At 38.5% G+C, this 25,742-nt stretch overlaps 1 protein-coding gene across 3 annotated transcripts; it reads right to left on the bottom strand.

Moving 5' to 3' along the window:
• Positions 1 to 7,541: 7,541 nt before the first annotated feature.
• LOC140935652 (uncharacterized) lies at positions 7,542 to 25,496 on the bottom strand. Of its 3 annotated transcripts, none has more exons than XM_073385226.1 (6): positions 25,355 to 25,496; positions 24,766 to 24,827; positions 11,637 to 11,702; positions 8,502 to 8,808; positions 8,188 to 8,334; positions 7,542 to 7,798 (listed from the first exon to the last, which is right to left on the bottom strand). In XM_073385226.1, exons 4-6 carry the CDS (start codon positions 8,583 to 8,585, stop codon positions 7,676 to 7,678), a joined length of 354 nt encoding a protein of 117 aa, XP_073241327.1. In that variant the 5' UTR covers positions 8,586 to 8,808; positions 11,637 to 11,702; positions 24,766 to 24,827; positions 25,355 to 25,496; the 3' UTR covers positions 7,542 to 7,675. The 3 variants fall into 3 exon arrangements, 2 of the variants coding, with proteins under 2 accessions (XP_073241327.1, XP_073241334.1); XM_073385233.1 differs by lacking the exon at positions 25,355 to 25,496 and adding an exon at positions 25,186 to 25,251; XR_012165234.1 differs by lacking the exon at positions 8,502 to 8,808.
• Between the last annotated feature and the right edge of the window lie 246 nt (positions 25,497 to 25,742).

The following is a 25,742-nucleotide window of genomic DNA, read 5'->3' as shown; positions in this document are numbered from 1 at the left end:
GGAAAGAAGACACTGTCACGGCATACGGTTTGAATTTAAATTCTTTTATAAATAAGAAAAAATTCCGTTTAAAGATCATTGTAGACAAAACTTCTACTCCTTTCGAGTAATTGAAAAAGTTTTCAAGTGCTTTTGCAACTTTTTAAAACTCGGGAAACAGGTTTTTCGTATGTCTTTCCTAGCGGCTCGTCGTCCTTATTATTTCAAATTCCTTGATTAGAATAACTAGAAAGCTCAGAATACATGTCCGGGCAGACAAATCAGTGTACTTGAGGGTAGCTTGTTTAATATATTAATGACATATTCCTTGAATCCAATTTCATGTTTGAAGAAATCTTGCACTTAAAACATTTTTTTTTTCTCGGAAAAAGATTCATAACTTAGCGACCGATCGTTTATTACGTCCCAGAGGGGGACGGGGGTTTTGGTGGAGGGGGTACAATTTTTGAAAAGGGTTAATTTTGGGGAGTCAGTTTTGAAAATGTACAAAGTGTGAGGGGGCTCGAAATTTTAAGACACAGGATTGACATGTTGTAGTTGTTGAAACATATCATAATTGAAACAAAAAAAACACTTTTCCTTCATTACTAAACCAAAAAGTCGCACTGACGACTCTTTGTAGACAGGCAAACCGTGATGAGGATCAAGCAATTTATCTCTGAGGGCTTGTTTATTTGGACAGGAAAATTCACTGAATGATGAAGAATATAGATTGTAGGCTTCTTCCAAATGTAAGTATCCATATCCATGCATCAGATGTTCTTGCACTGCTCTCAGACCTGGGCCTTGAACTGTACAATTCGCGGTCTGCGTCCCTTGCTTTGACCTCGGCAGAATAGACTCCAGCAATAACAAAATTTCATTATTATCAAGACACTGGAGTGAAGATCTAAAATAGTTTCCCTTCGTTGACTTTTCTCGGACTTCACACCGTTTCTCATGCCGCCAGCTGCTGAGCCCCACGTGACCTGCATCTTTACTTGATTTGGTAGCCGCCATTTTGAATGCTATGTAACCAAGCTTGTCCCAGGACCCCATCAACTATTTTTACCAAACCAGACTATCAGAACCCCATCTATTTTTAATATGAAGTCAATGTCCAAAGAAGGAGAGAAAATCGAGTCATCTTAAAACGTGGGGGTGGGTGCATTTTAAAAATTCTTGTCGCCAAGGGGGGGGGGTACAATTTTCATATTAAATTATTTTAGGGGGGTACAGTTTTTATACACCACACTTTTCTCAACCACCCCCCCCCCCCGCCCCTGGGACGTAATAAACGATCGGTCCCTTAACAAGAGAGTATGGGAATCTAATGAACTCGATCTGATGATTTATTTGCAAACGAGTAGCTGCAGAGGTAACCCGCCTGTGTAGGTGGGGTAAGCCACCGAGTTATGTTGCTCGGTCTGCCGGATATGGTGACCCTCTCAGCCGGGATCATATTTCGAGTACATTTAAGGAGCCAAGGAGCAAGGTTTAGCGCAGTAGGTTAGTGCGCGGCTTTCCGTGCGGGAGGTTCCGAGTTCGGGTTTCCATGTGTCACCGCATTTCGACTAATCTATTCTTTCCGCGTAGCCTAGAGTAGCTTTAAGGTGATTCCTTAGTAAAAGAACCTAACATGGATTGTAGATGAAACTTGGTACACTGATGTAACAAGTCAAGAAGATGATAAAAAAGTAATAAAAAGTGGGGGTCACCGTGCTCGTTCGGACGTCACAATGCTGACAAATACGGCTATTTAGGACCCTTTTACAAAAACCGCGGGCAGCTCAAAACTAGACAAAAAGGAGAAATTTTTTCGATGATGCATGTGGTATCGCACAGAATTTGACTTTAATGTATTGTTTATCCACTTACGTACCAGAAAAATGTCTTTTAATGCCCTTGTTTTTACTCTACGCTCCAAAGTAGAATTAAGTTGGACACGCGCTATTCGACCCGTAATAGCTCAATCCGTATAATTTAGTAAAACTGCCAAAAAACTGAACATAGATTTGTGCCAATTTTTTTCTCATCGAAAGGAAGCACTGTCCTTATTAAAATCATGAAATAAAAATGGGGGTCACCGTACTCGTTTTTGCGGTAGAGCTGCAGAAAGTGCGCACCAAATGCATTTTCTCCGATTTTTGAGAGAGGACTTGGGCGAGTTTCAAAATAGAATGTATGTGAAAGGGGGAAGAAAGTATTGAAAAATCCGTTTTTACAGAATTTTCATCGAGTCATAACACTTAGGACACAATGTGATAAAGAAAGCGTTTAAATGAAAATCAAAGTGAGTACGCACAAGTTAAATATCCACTATCGAGGTTCTCCGTTCCGAGAGGAAGTCGAACTCAGCAACACGCGTACTGCTTACGTTATGCACATTCCCAACACATTGAGTCTCACCTCGGCAAGAAACAACAGCAAGCAAAAATTCCAATAGCGTTTCTCTTCAGTCAACTTCATTTTAATAATGTTACTTCACATGCTCTTTTCTATGGCGGCCATCTTGTTATGCGCAGTAAGAGATGCGCAGTGCAAAACCAGGGAATCACCTTAAGGTCATTTCTCTGGAATAGAACTTGCAATGAAATTTTTGTCAGAATTTACTGAACTTTGGTTGTTTATGTTGTAGAAACTAAAGTTTTTGGATAAAATTGAGAGGTCCCCATACTCGTTTAGGAGCAGCACTAACTTGTATATACGCAGAAGTCCTTAAAATACCAATATGACTATATTTACGAGTACAAGCTTTGAACACGTTTCCGACGATTTTTCCTTTCCTTCGCTGACAATAAGTTTCTATTTATTCGAGAGAAAGAAAGAAGATTAAAGAAATAGGTCACCATACTCGTTTAAGAGAAAATGAGGATTTACCTCTCCGGGGAGCTCCTGTCTTAAGGCAAAAGCCACCATGTTTATATGTGCCGGCGCTAATCAAGCTTAAAATAATGTTCAGCAAGGATGCAAAACTAAGGAAAAACCTTTTAAGTCAGGCGCGGATCCACACCGGTTTCCACCGTTTTACGGAAATCGGTCAGATTTTTCTTAAATAGATATATTTTTAATAAATAAAAAACTTTCCAAGTTGCAAGGCTTTATCCAAGGTGAATGGAAGTGGCCAATATCCTATCTGAGTGACTCGGAAACCCGAGAAAGGAGACTTTAGGGAGTTAAAATCTGAAACATTTACCGGGGGAGCATGCCCCTGGACCCCCAAGAAGCTTGCGTTTTCGGCGCTCGTTGAGGAAATCGGTCAGCATTTATCCTAGATCCGCGCCTGTTAGTACTCGTAAAACGGAGCACTAGACTGAGCACTGAGTGGGGAGGGAAGGGGGTGTGACGTATATTGAGCGCACCGTCGGTGTAAGTCCGGTTTCACGCCTTGCCATCGCGTTCTTCGCCTCCTGGGGAAGAAACTTTGTTCCACTTGCATGGCTGTGTTTAATATGGAAACCTGTGGTCTCGCCCGTTTGTTACGTGCTTTCTGATTCATGGTTTTTACTTTTTCTAACCTTTAACCGCCGTACCGCTTTAAAACAAAGAACTATTAAAGTCTTAAAGCGATGCTGACTGTACAGCTGCTGAGAGTAAATCTCTTTCCCATATATTGTCAGGTGCGACGGCCTGGCTTCTATTGATCATTTCTAATGGTACATCTCTACCAACCGCAACAGTAAAGTTCCCGTTCCCAGAAAACTGTTTTCTTGCAAATGCAGTGACCATTTTTTTTTGTAAATATTAGAACGTGTTACTTTTTCTTATTTCTAATTCCATCGAATAAAAGTAGAGCCACGTCATAAAGTCTGTCGTTAGGGACTAAAACCCCTAACCTTTCCTAGAAAATAAGAGATAGTATAACATATTATCCCCGCAAAAATCAAGATGGGTCACTGAATAACCTGTCGAAATAACAGGGATATTTCTTACATCAGTCTCTTTTACAGTCTTCACAATTTTTAGGCAATAATTTCATTTCCAGTTACATGCTACTTCCGGACCTGAAAACAACATACTAAATCAAAAATGGATGACAAGGGCAGGTCGTGCGCAGAGGCAACCGTTTTTAAACGGTTAATACGCTTATGCGATGCCTCTTTCGTGTCTGGCTAATATCAAGACACTCAGTACAGCGGAAACAATTTAAAAAATTGTTTCCGCTGTACTGAGTGTCTTGATATTAGCCAGACACGAAAGAGGCATCGCATAAGCGTGTAAAGATATGAGTTCGCTTCTTACTTCGTGGCCTAGTCAATTCTGAGCGTACCCATGCCCCTTAGCCTGTGTACAGCCGCCCCCCCCCCCCCCCTCAAAAAATCCTTTCCGATTTTTTTGAGGGGAGGGGCGGCTGTACACAGGCTAATGCCCCTTCCCAGGGAATTTCTGTCAAGTTCTCACAATGAGGTCTGCCCGGTGTCAGGGCATTTGTTGCCGTACCTGTTGAATTTTCGTCTGTTTTCCGAAAGCAGCGGCATGTAGCTCTATACAGTGACAAGGGTGCGTTGGTCCTGGATACTTTTACTACTTATTTTGGTTATTTGGGGCGCTTTAGATTTATTTATAATTCTCCCAGTTCATGGTCATCGAGGAAGGATAAATCTATTACTAAACTACAATCGGCGACAAAATTTTGGAGACATTGTAAGCAAATAGGGTACCTTCAGAGAACAAAAGAATCCACCCCCCTCCCTCCTAACCTCCATTCATCATCATCATCATCATTATCATCAAGTCGAGCTAGCTTGGGCATTCATGAGTCTATCTCTCCATCTATCACGGTCCTGCAACAAAGCAGGGAGGTCGTTTAGAAGGTATCCCGTGTCTCTACAGAGTTGATCGATGTAGGTGATTGTAGGGCGACCAACGCGCCTTTTACCATGGTTAGGTGACCAGAGAAGTAGATCGCTTGCAAGTCTTTGTTTTGCTCGCCAGCAGTGACCTGCAAAGCGCATTCTTCGTTCACGTAAGATTGTAGAAGTGTCAGGGATGGGTCCATTAAGCTACAGTTTGGTTGGATGGTGTCTCTAGGAGATGTTAAGTATAGCGCTCAGCATCTGGTTATAGGTTCAATCGAGCTTGGACTCGAGCTAGGGATTTAATTAATGCCGGACTAGGGAGAGGCACCATACATTAAAACTGACTTAACGCTGGCAAGAAAAAGGCTCCGTTTGAGGTTGTCTGAAAGAGCGGATTTCCAGACTGTCCATTTTATTCAGGGCGGTCCAGGCTTTAGCTATGCGGATTTTCTTGTCTTTTTCGGTGGAATTGATTTCGCTTCCTAAATATGTAAATGATTCCACTGATTCTATTGATTCTCCTGAGACAGTTTGTATTGAACCTTGCTGGTTAAAGCTAATGAAATTAGTTTTAAGGTTCCAAAGGTGGAGTATTTGTTGTGTTCTATATATAGGTAGCTCGAACAGTGGCACAACATTGCATGGAGGGGATGGGGGAGGGAAAGACTTATTTTCCCCTTTTGAAGTCAGTAAAACGTCAGAAATCCCCTTTAGGGCGAAGTGTCTCAACTACTTTTCTCGCCGATTGTTGCTACCACTAAAACTCCTGCCCCCTTCTTTATTGTACACAATTAAGACTCTTTCAACTTAGGAATTACATTTAGTTGAAAATTCCATTGAAACAATTACAAATTGCCGTCTGGATTAAACGATTTGAGTGATGGTTGCACAGGACCAATTCATTTACAATTGGATTTAATTGAATCGTCCTATTTCTGATTTACGTCCCCTTTCTCGCAACGTCGTCGTTTAAGATGAATGTTTTTTAAAGCACTTTACAGCAAATGTGCAACTTATGCAGCTCATGTAACTCTCTACATGTCTTGCAAACCTCTTCTTTATTTTCATGAAACAGGATTTTGTTGACTGACTGTCTTTGAAAAGCATTTTCTAACTCAATAAAACATTAATTATAAGTCATGGACTTGTGCAAATTACTTAAATGTATCTTGTAGGTAGTTTCGTCAGTTTCGTTAATCTAAAATTAGAGCTAGCTTACCAGAGTGTGAGAACTACTGGGAGTAGGTGTGTGCAAAATAGTACATAAAGCATAGTTCCATTTTTCCGTTCAAAAATTTTCAAAAAGTTACCAGTACATCCCGAGGTCAGCCCTACAGCAACAAGCAACAACGATAGAACTAAAGTAGACAAGGATGAGTTTGGTTTCTACTGAACATTCTTAATAATGTCTTGAAATACGCAGTTGAAATAATTAAACTTATTCTTGCAGGCAACTACAAGACAACAAAATCGAACAGCTTCCGCTTGGGATATTTTCCAGTTTATCTAGGCTATGGAATTTGTAAGTTTGTATTGTTTTTTTTTTATTGTCTGTTGTTTATTATCGAGACTACAACACCAACGGTCTAGTATGGGCATGCAACCAAGTATATTGTTATGGTTAATTTTCTATCTCAGGTAATTTTTGTTCTTCTTTTGTTTTTGGGTTATGCTAATAAAGTTGAAACACGAGAAAAATAAAAATTACCTGAGATAAAAAATAATAATAATAATTACGACATATATAAGATTCCGTACGAGTAACCTACGCGGCTAGCATACAAGGAAGGCATAAAGCCGCGAGTAGTTATACACACAAGTGCAACACGATCAGATGTGGACAATACTCATTTTAAAGTGTTGCTATTTTGTTCCATTATTGCTAATTATGAATAACATGAGTGACAGTATTATTGTTCTATAAAGCCTCATATTGCTGGTATGCTGAAATTGAAGAATTAAACTGTTAGTTACATGTACAAGGCCTAAGTGGCCGCATGTAAAATACCCTTCTTCGTTACCGTTTCAAATGTTACAAAATTACAAAGATTACAAAATTTGGAGCAGTAGACAAGAAAATGCCCATAAATCCCGCAGGGAATTAATGTAACTTCCCAGCTCCCCCCTCAAAATTTAGACAACTAGCATTGTATTTCTTATCCTCAAATACGCATCGCTCTACATTAACACTTCGCAATCCTTCTTTGATTATGCATGGAGTACTTAATTATGGTCTATTAAGAAGTCATAATCCCGTGTATTGGCTACAGATGTAGAGGCTTTACTGGTTTCTTTTTTCGCGCTTTTAAAAATGGCGTATGAGAAGCTTCATACTAGTAATATGCTGAGAAAACCATATGCAAAAAATGCTGAATTAACCTGTTAATTCCTTGTGCAAGGCGTGCGTATCACCACGGAAAACGGTTTCTATAGCTTCAATCTCAAACCATACCAGACGTCTGATTGGCCAAAAGCTACAACCAGAATCTGTTTTAAAGTACAACTCCAAGTAGTGATTAACCAATACGGGTAGGAAGAGACTCAGAATACTAACTCTGAGATGCAACACTTTCCCGCTGTCCATGAGTATCTGGACAAAACAGGCCAGAAGGTTAGCCAGTGAATTAAAGATGAAAAGTAAGAGAAGCCATTGGGATCAAACAGCGAAACAGAGACAGGGGCTATGATCTCCCTATGGCTTTTCAATAATATTTTGTCACGCGGCTACACTAAGCTCCAGAAGTTTACAACATTAAACTACTGTCAAAAAGTTGTAGAAAATTTATTGCTTATAAATTAGCATTGTGATTACAATATCGTTAAGCACGAGGTATTAAAATTAAGTGTATGATTGTGCTACTTAATTTGGGTTGTAAACATTCCCCAAAGTCTTTTAATTATGTTGTGTACAACACCATTCCATGAAGTTGTCTACTTTTTTTCTTATTCCCTCCTGCACTCAGGAAAAACCAGGGCATCAGTAACTGCTGAAGAGGGTATCTGTTGCTTTTAATGATTCCCTAGAAAAGACAAAAAAAATCATCTATGAAAATAAGGCACGCACTCCTTCCAGCCTAAAACACGTCCGGGCCAACAAAAATAATTATTGTCTGCATGAAAATACAATCCCATCGGCCACCACTTCCTACCAGCACAACCTTGTTCATGGTGAGTGGTCTCTTGCAGCTGTACAGTGATGCAGTCTAGAAGTGTGTTGCTGTTAACACATTCAATAATTACATGTACATGTATACTATTCCGAGGTACTCCTCCATTTCAAAGTGGCACCAACCAGAAATATCAGATTTTCTCAAAATCTCTGTAGTAAATACTGAGTGTGTACATGTACATACAGTCCGTAAAAGCCACACTAACAATGTATTAGTTTAATTTTTCATGATTAACTTACATCTTCATTGTAGAGCTGTTCAATCCCTTGCACTGGGTCAGTGGTTTCAGTTGTGCATAAATAACTAGTTTTTAACTGTATGTGCTTGTAATTTGTGTGATATTTCTCTTCAATGGCACTGTAATCTTGAAATCCGTATTTACGTGGCTGTAAACAGAAAACAAAAATATTTCACTTTAACAGCTCATTCTTTGTAGAGTTTGCTCTCTGAGTATTGTCACTTGCACTGGATGTCTAAAAGAGGCCTTGTTGGATAGAAAGTGTACATAAAATGTACACAACTGACCAATAACAAAACTTAATGCCTTGCTTACCCTTGCCATCAGCACCAAAAAAAATCCCATCACAGGAGAAGATGGAGACTTGCCATTCCATTTAAAGAAACTAAGAGTCAGCATTGAGCAAAACCAAGAAATTGATTCAGTCAACCCAACTTGGAGGTGATAATCCAACTGGACCACAAGAAAAAGACCTTTGTCTTTTAAAACTTTCCTCCTACCAGCTATGCAGGCTAATAATGGCCCCTCTCCATCACTTAAAATTCAAATGCTCCATCCATAATAAAGTTTAGTAGTTGTTGATGTTGTTGTCCTTTGTCAAAGGATCAGCTTACCCTTCCCACTGCACATGAAGGAAAAAAATCAACATGGCTGACTGAAACGCTAACCTTTACCCCCTGCCCCCAACATTTGTGACCCTCCACGGGAAAACGTACACTAACGACCTTCCGTTAAACGTTAGAAAACTAACGGATACTTAACGGATTGCTAACGGCTCTGAAGTCATTCTAACGCTTTGTACTAACGTTCTAACGCTCAGCCCTGGCCTTCTAACGGTTTGTCTTAACGCTCTAACGGGTTGTCCTAACGGTCCAACGGTCCGCTCTAACGCTCCAACGGTTTACGTTAACGTTCTAACGGTTTATACTAAAGTTCTAGTGACTGATCACCACTAAAGTCTTAATTCTATAAAATAAACGGATCATAAGTTGTGAATGATGTATAATAATCAAATAACACATGAACTGCGGAAATTGAATCAGAATGAAATGAATCGAATCGGTCACGTATTATCTCTTGCCTTTTAGCGAAGTCTTTAGTTAAACGGTCGATCAAAGAAAGAAAGCGTGGTTTTGCAACAGCTAAAACTGATAATAACATTCAATTCTCCATTCCTCTTTGTTTTCTACGTGACATTGGCAATTGTCCCTAACGAAACAAGCCGAAAAACGGAGTCGTAATCGAGCGAAAGAGCGGCACCAGACCACCATCAATAAACAACTTAGCCTGTTCCAGGCTCCGAGATGGTGGTGGAAAGTCGTTCAGTAATAAGAAATGCGAAAAACGCGCGAGTGCCTGGCACAGGCTATAAACAACTGCGGCCGACAGTCAAAAGCGTCTCTTGTTGAGAATCCGCTTACCAACTACAGCGAATGTCTGGCAGGTTATCTCAATCCATCTTAGTTATCTTATTCCAAAAATGCATCAGTGGAACTTTGAGTTTGGTGGAAAATTAAAATAATATTAGTCGACTCTCGCTCACTGACATTCGAACTAAACAACTTTATGGAAATTTTTGTTAACATTTGATCCACCGGGAATGAAGAGCAGCGGAAGCGTTGCGTGACGACCCAAGGAAGTGCGTTCGAAATTCAAGGAAGGGAAGGGGGTCGGGAATGACATATGTTTATACCGCTTCTCAAAATAGCATTACAATATTCTCTTTCAAAACGGATGGTTTATTTACAGATTGTTTAGTTATAGTTTCTTTTAAAAACTGTAACTAATGCTATTGTAGTCTAATGCTCTGACAAGGGTATAGCGCGTCCGGCGAAGCACGGCAATTTATTTTGCGAGAGTCTTCTATGCAAATTTAATACTTTTGCGGCTTTTTGCTGCTGGGTCTGTAGCGCTTGATAGAGGATTTACAGTATTTTACTTCCAAACAAGAACAAGGGGAAAAGATGGCTCAAATGCACTTTACTAATCTAGAAAAAAGAAAAAAAAAACTAGACGCGCCGCTAGCACCGGCACCACAGCTAGGAATCGAACTGGGAAGCGAGGATTCGCAAATTAAATACATAACCAGTGCGCCACGAAAGTCACACATAATCCAACTCTATTTTTTTCTCTTCAAAATAACTTTTTCCAGCACGCGGCTGTGTATCGATCACACAACGTTTATCTAAATTTATTGTCAAAAAAAAACTATTTATCTCCGGTTGATTGACACTTCATGTTCACATACTTTATGCAAATTTCTTTGATAAGCTGAGAACTGAAGTCAGCATATCAAAGTATTCGAACCGCTTTATGGGTTAACTTAAGGAACGGAATTATGCAGTGGGGGGCGTTGAAGAGAATATGGTAGGAAGCCGTTCGAACAGCTTGGGTGATAATTCTCCATTCAAAAAATTTGTTCATTTGCCGTTTCAATCGACTTGGTGCGCCTTGTAGAACCAGGGATACCACATTCTTTTTTCTCGTGACGCCACAAATTCACGCTCGGCAACACATGCCAAATAAACAATTACTCATCATGTTAGTTGTCGCTAAGTTTTCTAACGAGTAAAGATCATCAGACTAACGGATTGACTAAGGAACGGATACGGCTAACGCTCTAACGGGCAAGGATCGGGTGCTAACGGATTAACCAACGCCACTAACGGATATGATTAACGCTCTGACGGGCAAGAGTCACCAGCTAACGGATTTACCAACGCTACTAACGGTTTTCATCAATTTTTCTAACGGATGACTAACGGATAGCTAACGTTTTAGCCCGTTTAACGGAAGGTCGTTAGTGTACGTTTTCCCGTGGAGGGTCACATTTACAAAAACCGTAGAAGAATAAAAATACTCTAATACAGTTAATATTCCTTTGTTGTTACATACATGTACATAAAGAGGAGTTATTACCTTTCTTTGAATTTGGTTGCATTTTCCAAGCCATGCATTATGGGTCAAACATGCACCCAAGGCTAAGTTTTGAACAGACAAGCATTCCACTATATCAATTGGGGTATTTGTAAATAAACAATAGACAAAACACTGAGAACATTTTAGGCAAGGTTTCTTTAAGCACTTGCACAGAAATATTCATTACTACAATGTTGCAGCAGCAACTTTTATGTTTAATTTACACTACGGTATGTACTACAATAATACAGCCTGTTCAGGTGTACACATGTATGTTAACTCATGATTACACTGTAAGCTGTAGTGGTACATTGTACATAATACACTGTATCTACAGAATGACCAGCCTCCTCTCTATCAGCAATATTTTATTGAATATTTTTGTTTACCTGTTTTAATTTTTGGTCTAGTATTTCAAGTCAACATAAATACTCTTACTCTTACATTTTATTACACGTGTACATTTCTAATAACCAATTCTCATTTCAAGACATTCTTTGACTGTAAAGCTCAAATCACTGTATCAGGTACCTTAAATCCTTTAAAAACTTTGTAACAGATATCTTGCTAGTGTTTCACAACTGGACATGCTCTCTGCTGTGAAGAAAACAAAGGAAATGATTAAGTCCTTCAAGGCAAAAATTAATAATATTATTTTGTAGTTACTCAAATTTTCTTGCCTTGCACATCAAGAAAACAAGAAACTTTTAACTTTTAACTTTTTCTTTCCGTCTCTGCTTTCTAACTGTGCATTTTTTAAAACCTTACAATGAGAAACCATGGCATTATAAACCAACCCTCGGAAAGAGGGCATATCATTAATTTTGTATATGTATTAAGCACCCACCAGCTTTCTCCAGCTTGCACTGTACTCATGAGCAAATAACCAAAACTAAACAAATCAGGGCAAGCACTTTACCTTTTTATGTTATAAAAAACAAAGACATTGGTGGGTTACAGCTGCTGAATGGCAGATAATAATTAAAAAAGTAATATGCTTTCTAAAATAATTAATATTACAAGAAATTTGATGCTGACTCAGGTCAATTACATATAAAGGTTCTAAGAATAACAAAACATGATTACTATTTAGAAAAAAAGGTCTTTATTGTCAAATAAATTTTCCTCACCAGTACCATGAAAGAATCGAAATGTAAGGAAAACAGTGTGGAGCACAACTACAGTAATTTATTCATCTTGATAAGTGAAATGAAATGGAAAAAGATTTGCTTATTTTTGGACAAAAAAGTTGTGTTTACACCTGTACTAATGTTAAAGCTTAAAAACTGATTCATTGACTATATCAATGTGAGCATTACATGTTTTTTTACAAATCTTTGTGCTATTTACATACGTACAGTGGAACCCCATTGATACAGTCACCAATGGGTCAAAAAAATGTGGCCGTATTATAATAACGGGGCGCCCATATCACCAGGGCAGGGTTAGCCTGAGATCATGCCCTCTCCCTATTCTCCCTTTATGTCTCTCACGGGAAGATGGCATGATACATTTGTTTGTCGGATCACATGTAAAAAAGCCAGAATCTGGACTTTTTTCTGATTGGATAGGAAACAATACGAATGATTTGCGCTGTTCCGATTGGCCAAAATGCCGCCATCCGTTAGTTGTTGTTGATTTCAGTCTGCATTTTTGTTTGCGTAATGAGCAGTGAATACACACGCGAGTTCGTTATGAAATTTCTGCCGGCTCAGTTTTCTTGAATTTGAAGAATGCCTAAAAAGAAATTTCATCCATTGAAATATTTTCCATCTCATCGTTTACACCGATCATTTGAATGCAATTTGATACCGGCTACAAGTTACTGAAGCGACAAACGGGTTCACTTTTCAAATAATGAATTCATGAATAGAATCTTGACCCGACTTGGCTGTAATTCCTCCTTCAGCAGAAACCTGCGAATTATTTTGAGCGATCTTCGCTTTCACAACACCTTGCAGTTCGTGAAATATGGTGCTTCAGCCTAATTTTTTTTTCACTGCTTTTGGTACAGAACGAAGTCAACGAGCTTTAACCAGTAAATTCTTTACTATTTGTAGCTGTTAAATAAAGGTACGGCAGCTCCAGCTAGCAGTATTTCATCACAAAAACAACACATTTAAAATTTTTTTAGGAAGCGCCATCTGAACATGGACGTACTTAAAAATTTTCTTTTCCCTAAAACTGATTTCAAAACAGACATTATTCGCGCCAAAATTTGATTCCCGTATGATAAACGCTTATTGGCTAATAACATGACAGGTCGAGTAGACGTTAGATTATGTAAATTAGGGGGTGGTTGACGGCTTGTTAAATAAATGTATCAGGCGTTATTTTTTTCCTTCTCGAGCCAAAGAAGCCAAAAATAAAAAATAAAAAAATAACGCCTGATCTCAGGTTAGGGCAGGGTCAAATTTCATGACTTGAGGCCATTGTGGCAAATACACCATACAGTGCATTCACACTTCTTGAGTGACAACTGTTCTCTTTAATGAACAGCCGGGATGTAGTAACTACTGTAAAAAGTACTTGGAACTTTCCTTCAGAACATAGAACACTTTTAAAAATCAGCCATATATAATTAAACCGTCCCAAATGGATTTAAGTCTAAAAACAAAACAAGAACAGGCTCTGCTTACTAAACTACATGCAGGTCAATGAAATTGACATGTCACAGGAATTTTGAATTTCTAAATTTCAAATGAGTGACCGTATAAATGGGATGAAATTATAACAGATTCTACTGTTTGCGATTTTAAAGACCTGGGTCCAGTTGTTATTCGAACGCCGGTTAGTGCTAACCCAGGATTCTTTATCTTTTTATCAAAAGCACTCTCTCAGATAATTTTCTCTATTCTTTTTAGAGTATCCAATCATCACTGTCTTGTAGGCAAAGAGAATTAAACTGAATTTGCTTTTTAAGCTCTCATATGTGAGTTTAAATTTCGCACTAACCCAGCTTTGAACAACCCGGCCCTGGCTGTTAGCCGCATTAACAAGTGACCGCATTAACAATGGTTTTTTATAAGAAAATGTGACCTCTCACGCGAAAACGTACACTAACGGCTTCCCGTTTTCGAACGGAAATCCGTTCACAAGCCGTTTCTCATCCGTTCACAAAAAATTTGCATCCGTTCGAACGGCTTGGGCGATCCGTTTAAAAAGGAAGTCAAGCCGTTCGAACGGCTGTGTCATCCGTTCACAAAAATTGCCCAACCGTTCGAACGGCTAGTGTACCCCCCGGGGGGGGGGTACTGCCATATGTGGGCTATATGGGTATGTGCCGCTGTGAAGGGTATGGTTTTCAAGCAGTTTACTCTAGGATAGGGTATATAAATCAGAGCGTTTGGCTCTAGAATAGGGTATCATTTTTCAGGAAACTGATCAGTTGGTTGAAGATTTTATCTAGACTAGGTACACAGCTACTCTAGGATAGGGGGATTTGGGGAGTTTACTCCAGTATAGGGTATCATTTTTCAGGAAACTGATCAGTTGGTTGAAGATTTTATCTAGACTAGGTACATAGCTACTCTAGGATAGGGGGATTTGGGGAGTTTACTCTAGTATAGGGTAGCAAAATTCAGCTGAACTAGCTCTGGTAAAGGTTAAGGGTTCCAGGCTCCCAGCGGCACATCCCCACCCAGAAATTCCTAAAGTGCCCCCCCCGGGGTGTACCCGTTCGGAAAAATTTGCATCCGTTCGAGCGGTTTGGTCATCCGTTCACAAAAATCATCCATCCGTTCGAACGGCTTGTGCCATCCGTTCACAAAAATTGTCTATCCGTTCAAACGGCTGTGGCACCCGTTCAGAAAAATTTGAATCCGTTCGAACGACTTGGTCATCCGTTCAGAAAAATTATCCACCCGTTCAAAACTTCAATCAGTTGGAACCGTTCATTCAAATGCCTTGGATCATAATTAATTTTTACGCTGTTCAGATGGCCTTATGTAATGCCTTGTGGCCGGTCGTTTGCGAAACGAAGACACGAAATGGTAGTTTGCGAAATCTTGTTCTAGCCGTGCTTCGTTGCTTTCTTGCCGTAACGTAACATTGATCTCGAACCAAGCGTGAAATTCAGAACCGACCGAAAAAAGTCTGACAGAGCGACGAAAATTAATACTGTCTTGTGTAAACAACTGTTTCACCGCAATTGTTGAGTCGAAAACGTGTTCCTCTGATCCCAGGTAAACTACTAAGAAACTATAGGTGGAATTGGCGATTTCACTCGTTTAATGACCCGCTGCCAGAATCACGGGAAACAGTCTATCAAACGAAGAGAAAAGGGTTTTACCAGTAACACTTTCTGATCTTTCTCATCGCGAATGAAATTCGAGTCACTTGCAAAACTCGTTGCGTAGCACGTGACCAACATCTACTCAGTCAACTATCTGATGATTTATTTTTCGTGAACCAAAACTCTCGTCATTTTTTGAAAGGCCTAAGATTTTTTTTGCAAAGAACAGTGTAAGACTATGGCATAGTTCTATGAAGCGACGGTTTGTTGCTCGTTGGCCAGCACGGGTGAGTATCACGACAAGCGTGACATCTCGAAGTTTTCTCTGGCGACGTGACGCTACGCAATTAATTAGTTTCAAAACGGTCTGCTATGATGCAAGCTTTACTTTCATTCATAATTCGATATTCAAAAATTCTTACCGCTGCCGATTTATTCATCGTGATTTGAGCTTTTTAACATTATTTCTATTCACGTTTTCCATTTGTGATGGCCATAGCAAGTTTTTATTTAAAAGCATCAAAGCGTTTAATCGCTCTTTTTTTGTTGTTTGTCTAGGACAAGTTTGTTTATATTCTGCGTGGCGAAAAAAACTCACCCGTTCATGACCCGTTCAATTGGAAACAGCCATAATAAAATTATTGTAGAATTTCTGCAACTTGTCCAAAGGTAAATCTGCGACAAATGACCGAAATTTTACTCGTGCCGTTCAGCCGTTCAGGTCTACCGTTCGAAATTTTTTTTTTTTTCATCCGTATGGCCTTTTTGCCGGCCCCACAAAAAGTGGCTGTATTTAATGAGTCGACCGTATTACCAAGGTGGCCGTATAAGGTGGGATTCCACCGCAGTACACAAGATTTCCTTGGTGCATGCAGCATATACACCCTGTATGGATGCTTACCAAAAATGTTTACGATAAACAGAAACTGTGTTTAAATATAAAAACAAGGTGCTAGTACATGTATACTAAAAGTGCATGTAATTTCAAATCAATGGTCAAAGGAACAGCAAAGATGAAAAAAATGAAAAACAATTGACAAGATTCTGTTTCAAATTCCAGCTCAACTCAACAGATACCTCTAAAATAATCAGTTTTTTGGAAAAAGGATTCTCCAGAAGAATTATCAGCATTTTTATTCGCAAAGACATGTTACTGTGCTCATTTGTTTACAGGAAACTTGTCAGGTATAATTATTTGAAAGGCATTACATGTATACTCGTGCAAAATTTACCAAGCAAAACGAACAAAGTATTAATTGAGCCTGATCTCAGATGACAGAAGAAGAAACGACAGGTTTTCCAAACTGTCATCGAGTCTAATCAGTTTATAACGTATTCATTATGTCTGGAGTGCAAATTTTAGAAACATTCCATGCTGCACTTAGCCCAATCAAAACCTAGTTGCCCAGCAAAAGTTCAAACCCTTCAAAACTAAACCCATAAACTGTGTCAACTCAGGCTTCATTTAAGGATTAAATAAATTTTGTTTACATGAATAAGTGCTTTAGTACTGAAGGGTAACTGGGTTTTCTTCAAGAGATTGCAAAAGTCTTGGGTAGAAAAATACTAGTAAAGGCATGGTCGAAATGTTGATCAAGTTTCACAGGTTACATTATTTTTTGCACGACCTTACATGAGTATACGACATGTAGATTCAGGATGTAATTTGTAGAAAATGTTTAAACTGAAACTGTACAATTACAACATAGACAATTATAATCATGTTTAGAGCTATTCTACGCATATACAGCAATTTAACACCTGCGAATAAGAACCTGTGCGGGATTAAGAACCTCCTGGCAGAAATTTGCCACTTTAATACGCAAAATACAGGAACCTGTTTAGCCAATTAGCAAGATCAAGCAGGTTCTCATGTGTGGGTTAAAGTTAAGGTATGATAAACAATTAAATTGTTTATCATACCTTAACTTTAACCAAGGAGTGCAACATTGAGATTGTAAAATTTAGTATAACAAGAACATACACTGTACTGTACCATTAAACTGTATATTATGTTTGGTAATCAGCTTTGTTGCCTGTACAACTGTAGAGTCGTTATAATAATACAATTGTGAATAAATATTGTATTTTTAAGACCAAACTCAAGTTTATCCAGGTAGTCAACAATCTACTATCTCCTTCATAAAAATTAAGAGCCTAATTAAAAACCTATTTAGCCTACAGGTAAATTACAGTGTACCAATAAGTACCCCAAAATACAAGAACCTCCAGTGTTGTACAATGGCTTTTTTTTGACAGAATTCAAAAAATAGTACTGGTAGGTTATTATTGGCGGGTGTTTTACTGCATGTATAATCAATAGCAAATGAAAGAAAAATAATTATGATCAAAGTATTCACTCACTGTCACATCTGTCCAAGCTTCGTCCATTTTTTGGCCTCAAAACAAACATAACGCAAACCTGTAGTACACTACACTCGCACTTCCCAATAACACACGCCCTCAAAACGTTTTTCTATATCACTTGAAACTTGAGTTCCATGCACGTCAATCAACATGCAGAGGAAATTGCAGATTCACCACTTGTGCAGTCAAAAATAATTTGCACAGTGATATTCATGTCGATCAAAATGCATCAATTGAGAGTATATTTTTATCTACAGGTCTGTGTCTTTCAGCTTTTTTCATCGTCGTGTAAAACCCACCAAATGGCCGTAAATCCGTAAGCATCTTTGTTAAAAATATGGTTTGCACCACTGCCAACAGTTTATTGTTCCTACAGTACATGTATCTTTATTTTTCTTGAGGGTTAGGTATGCTTAGCTTTAGAGGATTTTAAGAAATTAAAGAGGGCTGCATATGTTTTTTTTTAAAAAATTCATACTAATGGACCATCTTGCTCTTGTGGACCCTTGCAATCATTGTGTGAACAAGACACAAAATTGAAAGACAAAGGACTCGTCCCTCAGAATTAATTTTGTTCTGGAGACATGTGACCAGAGGTAACCAGGGTGTCTCTTTCTCTCTTGCTTCGCCGGGACGGGTGGGAGAGAACCCTGGGAACAAGGTTGGGCAAGAACATTTTTGAATAATGAAGGGGTTTCCAGTTTCGCTGAGATGGGGGATTATAATGTTGAAGCCAAATGGACAATGGCTGAATGAAATAGCTGAGACACTCTTTTTTTACTACACAAAGGTTTTCAGGTAGCTAAGATTAATTTTTGATTGTGCAAAAACACAACACATGAGAAATCTGCCAAGGAATAAAGAAACGAAAAATATGTATCAGCAGAGAAATTAATAAATAATTGTCTTTTGAAATGAGACCTTTTTATCATAAAGTGAATATTGATGGGATGTGGATTTGTCAAGTTGTAGAACTTCTTATCATTTGTCATGCTATCAAAGAGAATCAAGAGCTTTAGATATCTTACAACAAATGCAAGTCTTTGCTCTTCGAGTGAAACACTGAGAGAACTTTCTCTAGCAGATAATGGCAAAAAACAATGGAAACAGTTGATTGACATCCATGCAGACTCAAGTTTCAACCAACAGAAAAAACGTTTCAAGGGTGCCGGTTATTGGGAACTGCTGTACAATGTAAAATCTTTGTTCTCAACATTATTCCTTTGTCAAATGCAAATAATAAAATGCTGACAGTACACACAACTTACATGTATCACATTAACTTAAGCTAGCATGAGGTCTTCTCGCAATCCGGTATTAAACATCATTTGTCAGTCAACGAAACATTCATAAGACAAAGAGATACATGTAAACTCATCGGCAAATCAATGATACTGGTTCTCTATGTGCTTTGAACTTCATACACTGTACATAGCTTGGTTTTTCAATAAAAATTTCCATTGAAAGAGCTAACTAGTAAATTGGTCTCTTGTAAAGTTGTTGGAGCGACCCATTCTTCTCTTGTGCTTTAATTTATTGCTGTTCAGATCAGAGCATGAGAATGGTAATGAAGCTCAAGAAAAGAAGCATCTTTAATTTCTACTTTTTCTTCTTCTTCTTAATGCTTTATTGTACACAACTATGACCTCCGTAATTACATTTGAAAGCATCATGAATGTTGATGAAGGCAACAATAATATAAGGGTTGTAAATCCCCAAAAAGGCAAGTGCAAACAGGACCCTGGACCCATGCAAGCTACAGCATTAGAATGGTGAAAAAATAATACAATGTAGGTTTACATTAGCGAAACAACAAGTTTGCACATGTAACACACTTTTTCATACATTTTATCACTATCACTAGTATACAACAACCCCACAAAACTTTCTAAATACGCCGATTCAGGGAAAAACCGGAAGTTGCATGGAAGCGAGGCCTAAGAGCCCTTCGGCCTTTGCGACGCCTGGTGGTAAAAACAGATGGGTTGTCGAAAAAGTTTCAAGATCAAGTAAGTAAATATTGAAGTTGTCAAATTGACACCCGACGAAAGAACGGGAGCTTAAAAATTTACAGGTGTACAGTAAAACAGTAAAATTCTGGTAAAAATGTAGAAGAATAAACCAAGGCGGTAACAAGAAAGTCCTTTACGAAGTAAAGTTTAAGGTGAAATGATTTTATAACTTCATAAACCGACCGAAATATACAATAAATTCATTTGTTTCCTGGCCCACAGAGTCAAGAACCTTAATATTATGTTATGCCTGAAAATAGAGACAAGTTTATGATCCTGACCCAGGCAAAGGCTTCACCAAGGCGAAATTAGCCCAACTCCAGGAAATTAAAAAAAGGCCAGCTGGATACCACTCAACAGGACAAGCTTCATACCGATACCTTAGATCACCTTATTTAAGGTATCATCCAGGGTAAAAACCCATCATTTTTCGAAATTTTCAATTTTTAGATGATTAAGTAGAGCTCATCAAGAGCTTTCTTTTAAAAAAAATTCCAGAAAAAAATGTTTTTTCTGTGCAGACTTATGGAGCGCAAAAGTTTTTTCTATGCTAATTATTTTAATTGATCGTTGACAAGTCCTGTCATACTTCAAACGCATGCCGCTGTTGAACCAAGCTAATCACGCAATTTGACGGAAATCGTGGTCTACACAGTCTACAAGTATAGAGCTCACTGTTTTTCCCTGGATTTTGGAAGTGAATGCCTCCAAAGAAGAAAAAAGAGCTTGTCCGTTTTCGTCCTTGACTCCAAGACGAAAGGAGACGACAAAATCGTTTTGCAAAGTGTGGGTTTCGAAATTAGCAGAGAGTGACAAGGGCTCCTACTACAATCAAGAAAAATGGCTAAAAGATGACAAAGCTTCTGAAAAACCCATGGAAACTACCGTGAAATCGAGTTCCCGATTTTGTTAGCGAGCGGAGCAAGCTTTTTAGGTCGTGAAGCGGCCAAGCAAGCGACAAATTCGCGACCAGTCCCGCGCCATATAAAAATCGGACGAAGGACTTTTTTGAAAGTCTATTGTAGCGGGAGAGCAGCTTCAAGAAAAACTCCAGGAAGCCGTTTGTTGTCGATTTTTCCAGGGAAGTGTCGAACTTTTAGAAAATGTATCGAGTAAAAGTTGGCTTGGCTCAAAATGAAAACTGCCCGTCGCAAATAACTAAAGATGCTTTCTCGACAACAGAAGGATCGAACAGAGCAGAGCGTTCGAAATAGATTGTTCATCTGTTGTTGGGTTTCGTTTGTAACCTTTTCCTGCTGTGTCTCTATTGTTGTCCCTTTTCTGGTATCCATCAACATTGACAGCTTTGGTGTTATAATCTGTTATAATCTTGTCACGGGCAATACGCCGCCAAAAATCTTTTTCCCCTGTTTTCTCGAAATGAAAATCAGAGAAAGTTGAGGGTACGTTTTAAACTCCAAGTCGGCAACCCGTGAACCAATTTGGCTGAAATTTGGCCAACTTACTTTCAGATAGTTTTTCTAAAAAACCGTGTCTGCGAATTTTGATTTCTTTTTTCGTTTTCGAGTAAGAGTATTTTTTTCACAGGTAGTGCTAATGATTTGCTATCCCTAACTTCAACTGCTTATAACAAAAGAACAAAACCACTTGACAAAAATCTGAGACACGGTTTTTTAGTCAAACGTGTTAAGAAGCGAATGCGATCTTAATTGGCTTCTTCCGTTTATTTTTGGCTGGCCTGGACTTAAATTTACAGCGACACCCACTTTCACAAAAAGCTTCTCATTTCTGAATTGCGTTAATATTTTGATTTTTTAAAAGGAATAAGTAATAATCTGGAACTATTAAGCTTTCAGAAAATGTACGGTTTATGGGGGTATTTGTTAAAAGCAAAAGCACTAGCGCCGATCAACGCGGGGAGGGTGCTTGAGGGTGGATGATACCTTAAAGGAATGGGGCAAAGTAACTAAAAAAAATCTCTCTGTACGTATGCCATTGCGGAAATGTTGTACATGATCTTGATCATGAACTATCTAAACCTGTTGATAACGACGTTGTTTTTTTGGGCCTCCTACAAAAAATATTGTGTAAAATATAAAGGACGTATGATCGTTAACCCAGTAGGAAAACCCAAACTTACACCAGCCGCGTGTGATTTGAGGAGATGTCACGGAACAATGAAATAAAAATCAACACAAGAATGACGTTCCTTGCACTTCTTAGCCAAGAACATGGGGAATTCCAGGTAAACAAACAGTAGAACATGACCCAATCATGGCCTTAAAGCTTATCAAACCAAGGCATCATGCAGACACACCAGGTCATAACAGGAGGGGCTTGTTGTCTACTTTTTGTGATCCCCGTCCTTTGAAATTAAGAAAGTTAGACCCCTAGGCTGTTGAAAATCTCAAAGTGGACATTGTCAGAGTTAACAAAGGTGTTCCCTTTCAATGCTTCTGATATCGTACATGTGAATTTCCTAATTGAAATTGCTGCTAAGGATCTGCTAGATACAAATGCAAATGAAAGGTTTTACTCACATCTGTTTCTTCTCCATACAATAGTACCTGTTCTCCAACCAAATTCATGTTTACCAAATAAAACAGTGTCTCAAGTCAACTCAACAAACACAACTGACAATACAGACAATGGTTGATGCGACCACAAATCAGTTTCAAGATCTCACGTGACTCAAATGCATTTTGGCATTATTAGTGGCCAGCACTGAATGATTAATGCTTGGATAATGGGAATTCTAATAAAAAACGCCAGTATAATGTGAAAATATGAAATTATTGGCCAGCAAATTAAATGAGAAAAATTTTTTTCTCAGATGTCAGCTGTACGCACGGGCGTACATGCGTATATGGACGCTACACCCCTGGGTTATTGTTAGCACAGGTCTGTTATTCACTCTGATTCTACATGTGGAGAATCCCTTATTATAATCTATCATGTCACAACCTAACAAACGATGATTTAATGTTTGTACACTAACTATTAATTGAGTGTGATATTATACCTTATATCCATTCCTAAAAAGTAAAAATTAGAAAAATTTTTTTTCCAGGTGTATTTATGAATGGAAAACATCGCCAGTATTCAATTGAGTGGCATCTCTCACACTACCATAATAAGTTAGATGGGAAATGCTTGGTTCTATAATACTTCTAAAACGCTATAAGAAAAGTAAAGTTTCATAATCTGGGAACCCAGTGTAGACTAAGTGAATATCATCTGGGATTTACGAGAAGCGTTACAGACCAAACGTGAAAACTTACTCCTACTTTCTTACTTTAGAAAGTTATTTTAAAAGGATTTCTACTTCTAAACGTTTCACTTCGGCAAATTGTTCGATTGCTGGAAGACCTATAAATTAAGAGCTTGTACTTTATCGCTCAATGATGATTTTTCTGACCTTTTTATTTCCTCATGCGATACTTTTCCTTGTGTTCCTGTTCTTCTTTAACATTTAATTTGGCTGAAAACCAAACAGAAACAGTAGGAGATGCCTCCTGATTTTAAGTTGACCTTTCTATTAAAATCGATGTCCGATGAGAGTAATTCTGTCATCGTTTTGTATGAAATGCTCTGGAGAACAATAGTCCTCTTTCCCATCTTCTCCTTGATTCAGGATCTGATGAAAATTTCTTTCGTATATATGTGAGATCAGGCCGATTTTCACTCCGATTATGTTACATGGCTGCTGTACTTGTCTTATTATGCTTACAAGAATCTTGTTGTTACGACGCCATTTTGAGTATGAGGGCCCTTAGGCCTCGCTTCCATGCAACTTTCGGTTTTTTCCTGAATCGGCGTATTCTTTCATGTTTTACATTTTTGTGTCTGTATGGACGACACAAGACAAAAATTTTCTTTTTGTTTCTCTGAACTTAGATACATGTACAGTCCTTGAGATTTCAACTAGAGAAAAGCTTGCCAACATTTAGCAAATTGCACAAGGTGATGACTTTTGAAACAGTGCAAATTTACTTCTTAAGCCGTTGCTGTAGTGGTTGCCTATTTCCAAGAAGCCATTAAACTTTTGATGCTCAAGTACTGATCCTACATGTATATTTAACAATTTTCCAATAATATTATTGACGTTCCCTGATATTTACAAAATTTAATGTACTCGTTTCAAATTGGAAAGTTTACCCGCTTTTATGAAATTGGCCTGCTTCCCAATGTATTCTTGAAAAGAAATGTTTTTAATGGTAAATCAAGTTCATTCCTATATTACTAGAAATTGTAATACTTTCTGCATTATTTCCAGCCCGAACAAATATAAGACTTTTTGGTATAAGACTTCACGGTCCAAAATGTTTCAATTTACAAAGTGCTGCTACTAGATCTCTTTTTAAATCTACATGTACATGTACATTGAAAGCATTTCTCCTTAGCTGATTCTCCAGTGCTCCAGTGATGCTTTAGTGCACCAGTTGTTGCACGTTTAATTAAGTTACATGTACTTTTTTTTTCGAACGGGCACCTAGAAATGTTGCTCGGGCTCCTAACTTCTTTAGGACCAAAAAATTTTCTCAGGCAGCAGCCTTGAGGCAATGTATTGAATGACTGTATTTTTCTGGCAAATATAAATGAAATGAAACTGAAACTGAAGCTACAGTATCTAATAACATTCCATGATGTGTGCACAACACACTTATCCAGTGTACTTCAAAATATTGCTGTCATAATTTGCGCTCTAGTGCAACAGAATAAAAGCAGTGTGTGAAAATGCAAAACTGATGTCACACAACACATCGGAGACGTAATGTCAAGTTTATGGAATTCTCCAAAACTATGCAAGGTGTAGATTACAAAGAAAACAGAAAAAAGGCAAAGGCTTACACAGAAGCCCGACCAACCATTCACCATGATCTTTTTCTTGCATTTCTCTTGAAAATGTCTCTAAATTTTGTCCTTAGAGAGCTGCCAATTCATTTTGGCTGATTGCACTGTTTTCAGTGGTAACAATGATTCTCTTATAAATGAAAAATACTACCACAGCAGCAGTGAGAGAGGAGAAAACTTACAAGAAACCTAACATTCACATTTGGATTCCCTATAGTACAGCTGTATCTACCTGAATCACTTTGCTGGCGAACACATCGCATATTTCCATCCAACAGTCAACTGAGCAATCACCTGAAAAAAAAAAACTTTATTTGAGTCTCAATTCAAGGTATTTTGCACGAAAGTACTAATTTAGGACACTATTTTTACGCCTCCAACTGGAAACGGGACCGCCATTTTACGTGGTCATCCGAGTCACGCGAAGGTCTAGCCGCTTGCACTGCAAAGGGAGTGCCTTCATTTCTCAGTTATTTTAAGACCTGAGTATTGAACTGGCCCCGGAAATCGAACCCGCCACCTCCCGCTCTGCAGTCAAGCGCTAATCCTGCCGTGCTGAGACGACTTCACTTCGATATTCTTCGGTGATTATAACGATGAGCACATACGGTTATTTTGAAAAATGACAAAGAGATAATCGTAAATGGATTACCTTGCAAATTCAGGAGGAAAAAGCATACCGTATGTATAAGAAATCGGTGAGAAAGCGGCATCACTGTATATAGTACATGTAAGCTTCACTGAAGCTTAAGCACTTGGCGATATCTTCATCGAACAATTTTAGCTCCCACGGCGTATCAAACGCGAAAATACAACCATACCTTTAGAATTTCTGCACGGCCTCCCATTACAAGATCGTCGGAAATCATTTTTAACATCTCTAGGTTAAAAACTTCACGAGAATCGCAAAAATAGCGATGCCCTGCGATCTTTCATCTGCCGTTTGACTTGTGTCCCTGTACAGCGTCTTTCCAGGCCTTCTCGGTCAATGCAAGAATTCGACTGTGATAAGCGAAAAATTCAACATCCGGTCTCTTTTCGTATTTCCGGTTGAGTATTTTAACCAATTGCGAAAACATAAAATTCCAGTTGCGCGAACAAAAGATACAAAAAAAAACTGTTTCTTTTAAATATTCATTCAGTTTTAGAGTTTCAGGCTTTTGCACCAAGGGGTTTTCTGGTTGCACCATCGCTGAAAATGATGTTTGA

Source organism: Porites lutea, chromosome 1 (genome assembly GCF_958299795.1).
Source record: "Porites lutea chromosome 1, jaPorLute2.1, whole genome shotgun sequence".
Taxonomy (NCBI): domain Eukaryota; kingdom Metazoa; phylum Cnidaria; class Anthozoa; order Scleractinia; family Poritidae; genus Porites; species Porites lutea.
Note: the sequence above shows the minus strand (reverse complement) of the source record. Positions and strands in the feature narration are given on the sequence as shown.

What these genes read in the sequence shown, in the direction of transcription:
- LOC140935652 (XM_073385226.1), bottom strand. Translation starts at nt 8,585, where the DNA reads ATGCTGACTCTTAGTTTCTTTAAATGGAATGGCAAGTCTCCATCTTCT. An exon ending in TTTTGGTGCTGATGGCAAGG is followed by an intron (nt 8,335 to 8,501) that starts GTAAGCAAGGCA and finishes TTCTGTTTACAG; the next exon opens with CCACGTAAATACGGATTTCA. An exon ending in AACAGCTCTACAATGAAGAT is followed by an intron (nt 7,799 to 8,187) that starts GTAAGTTAATCA and finishes TGTCTTTTCTAG; the next exon opens with GGAATCATTAAAAGCAACAG.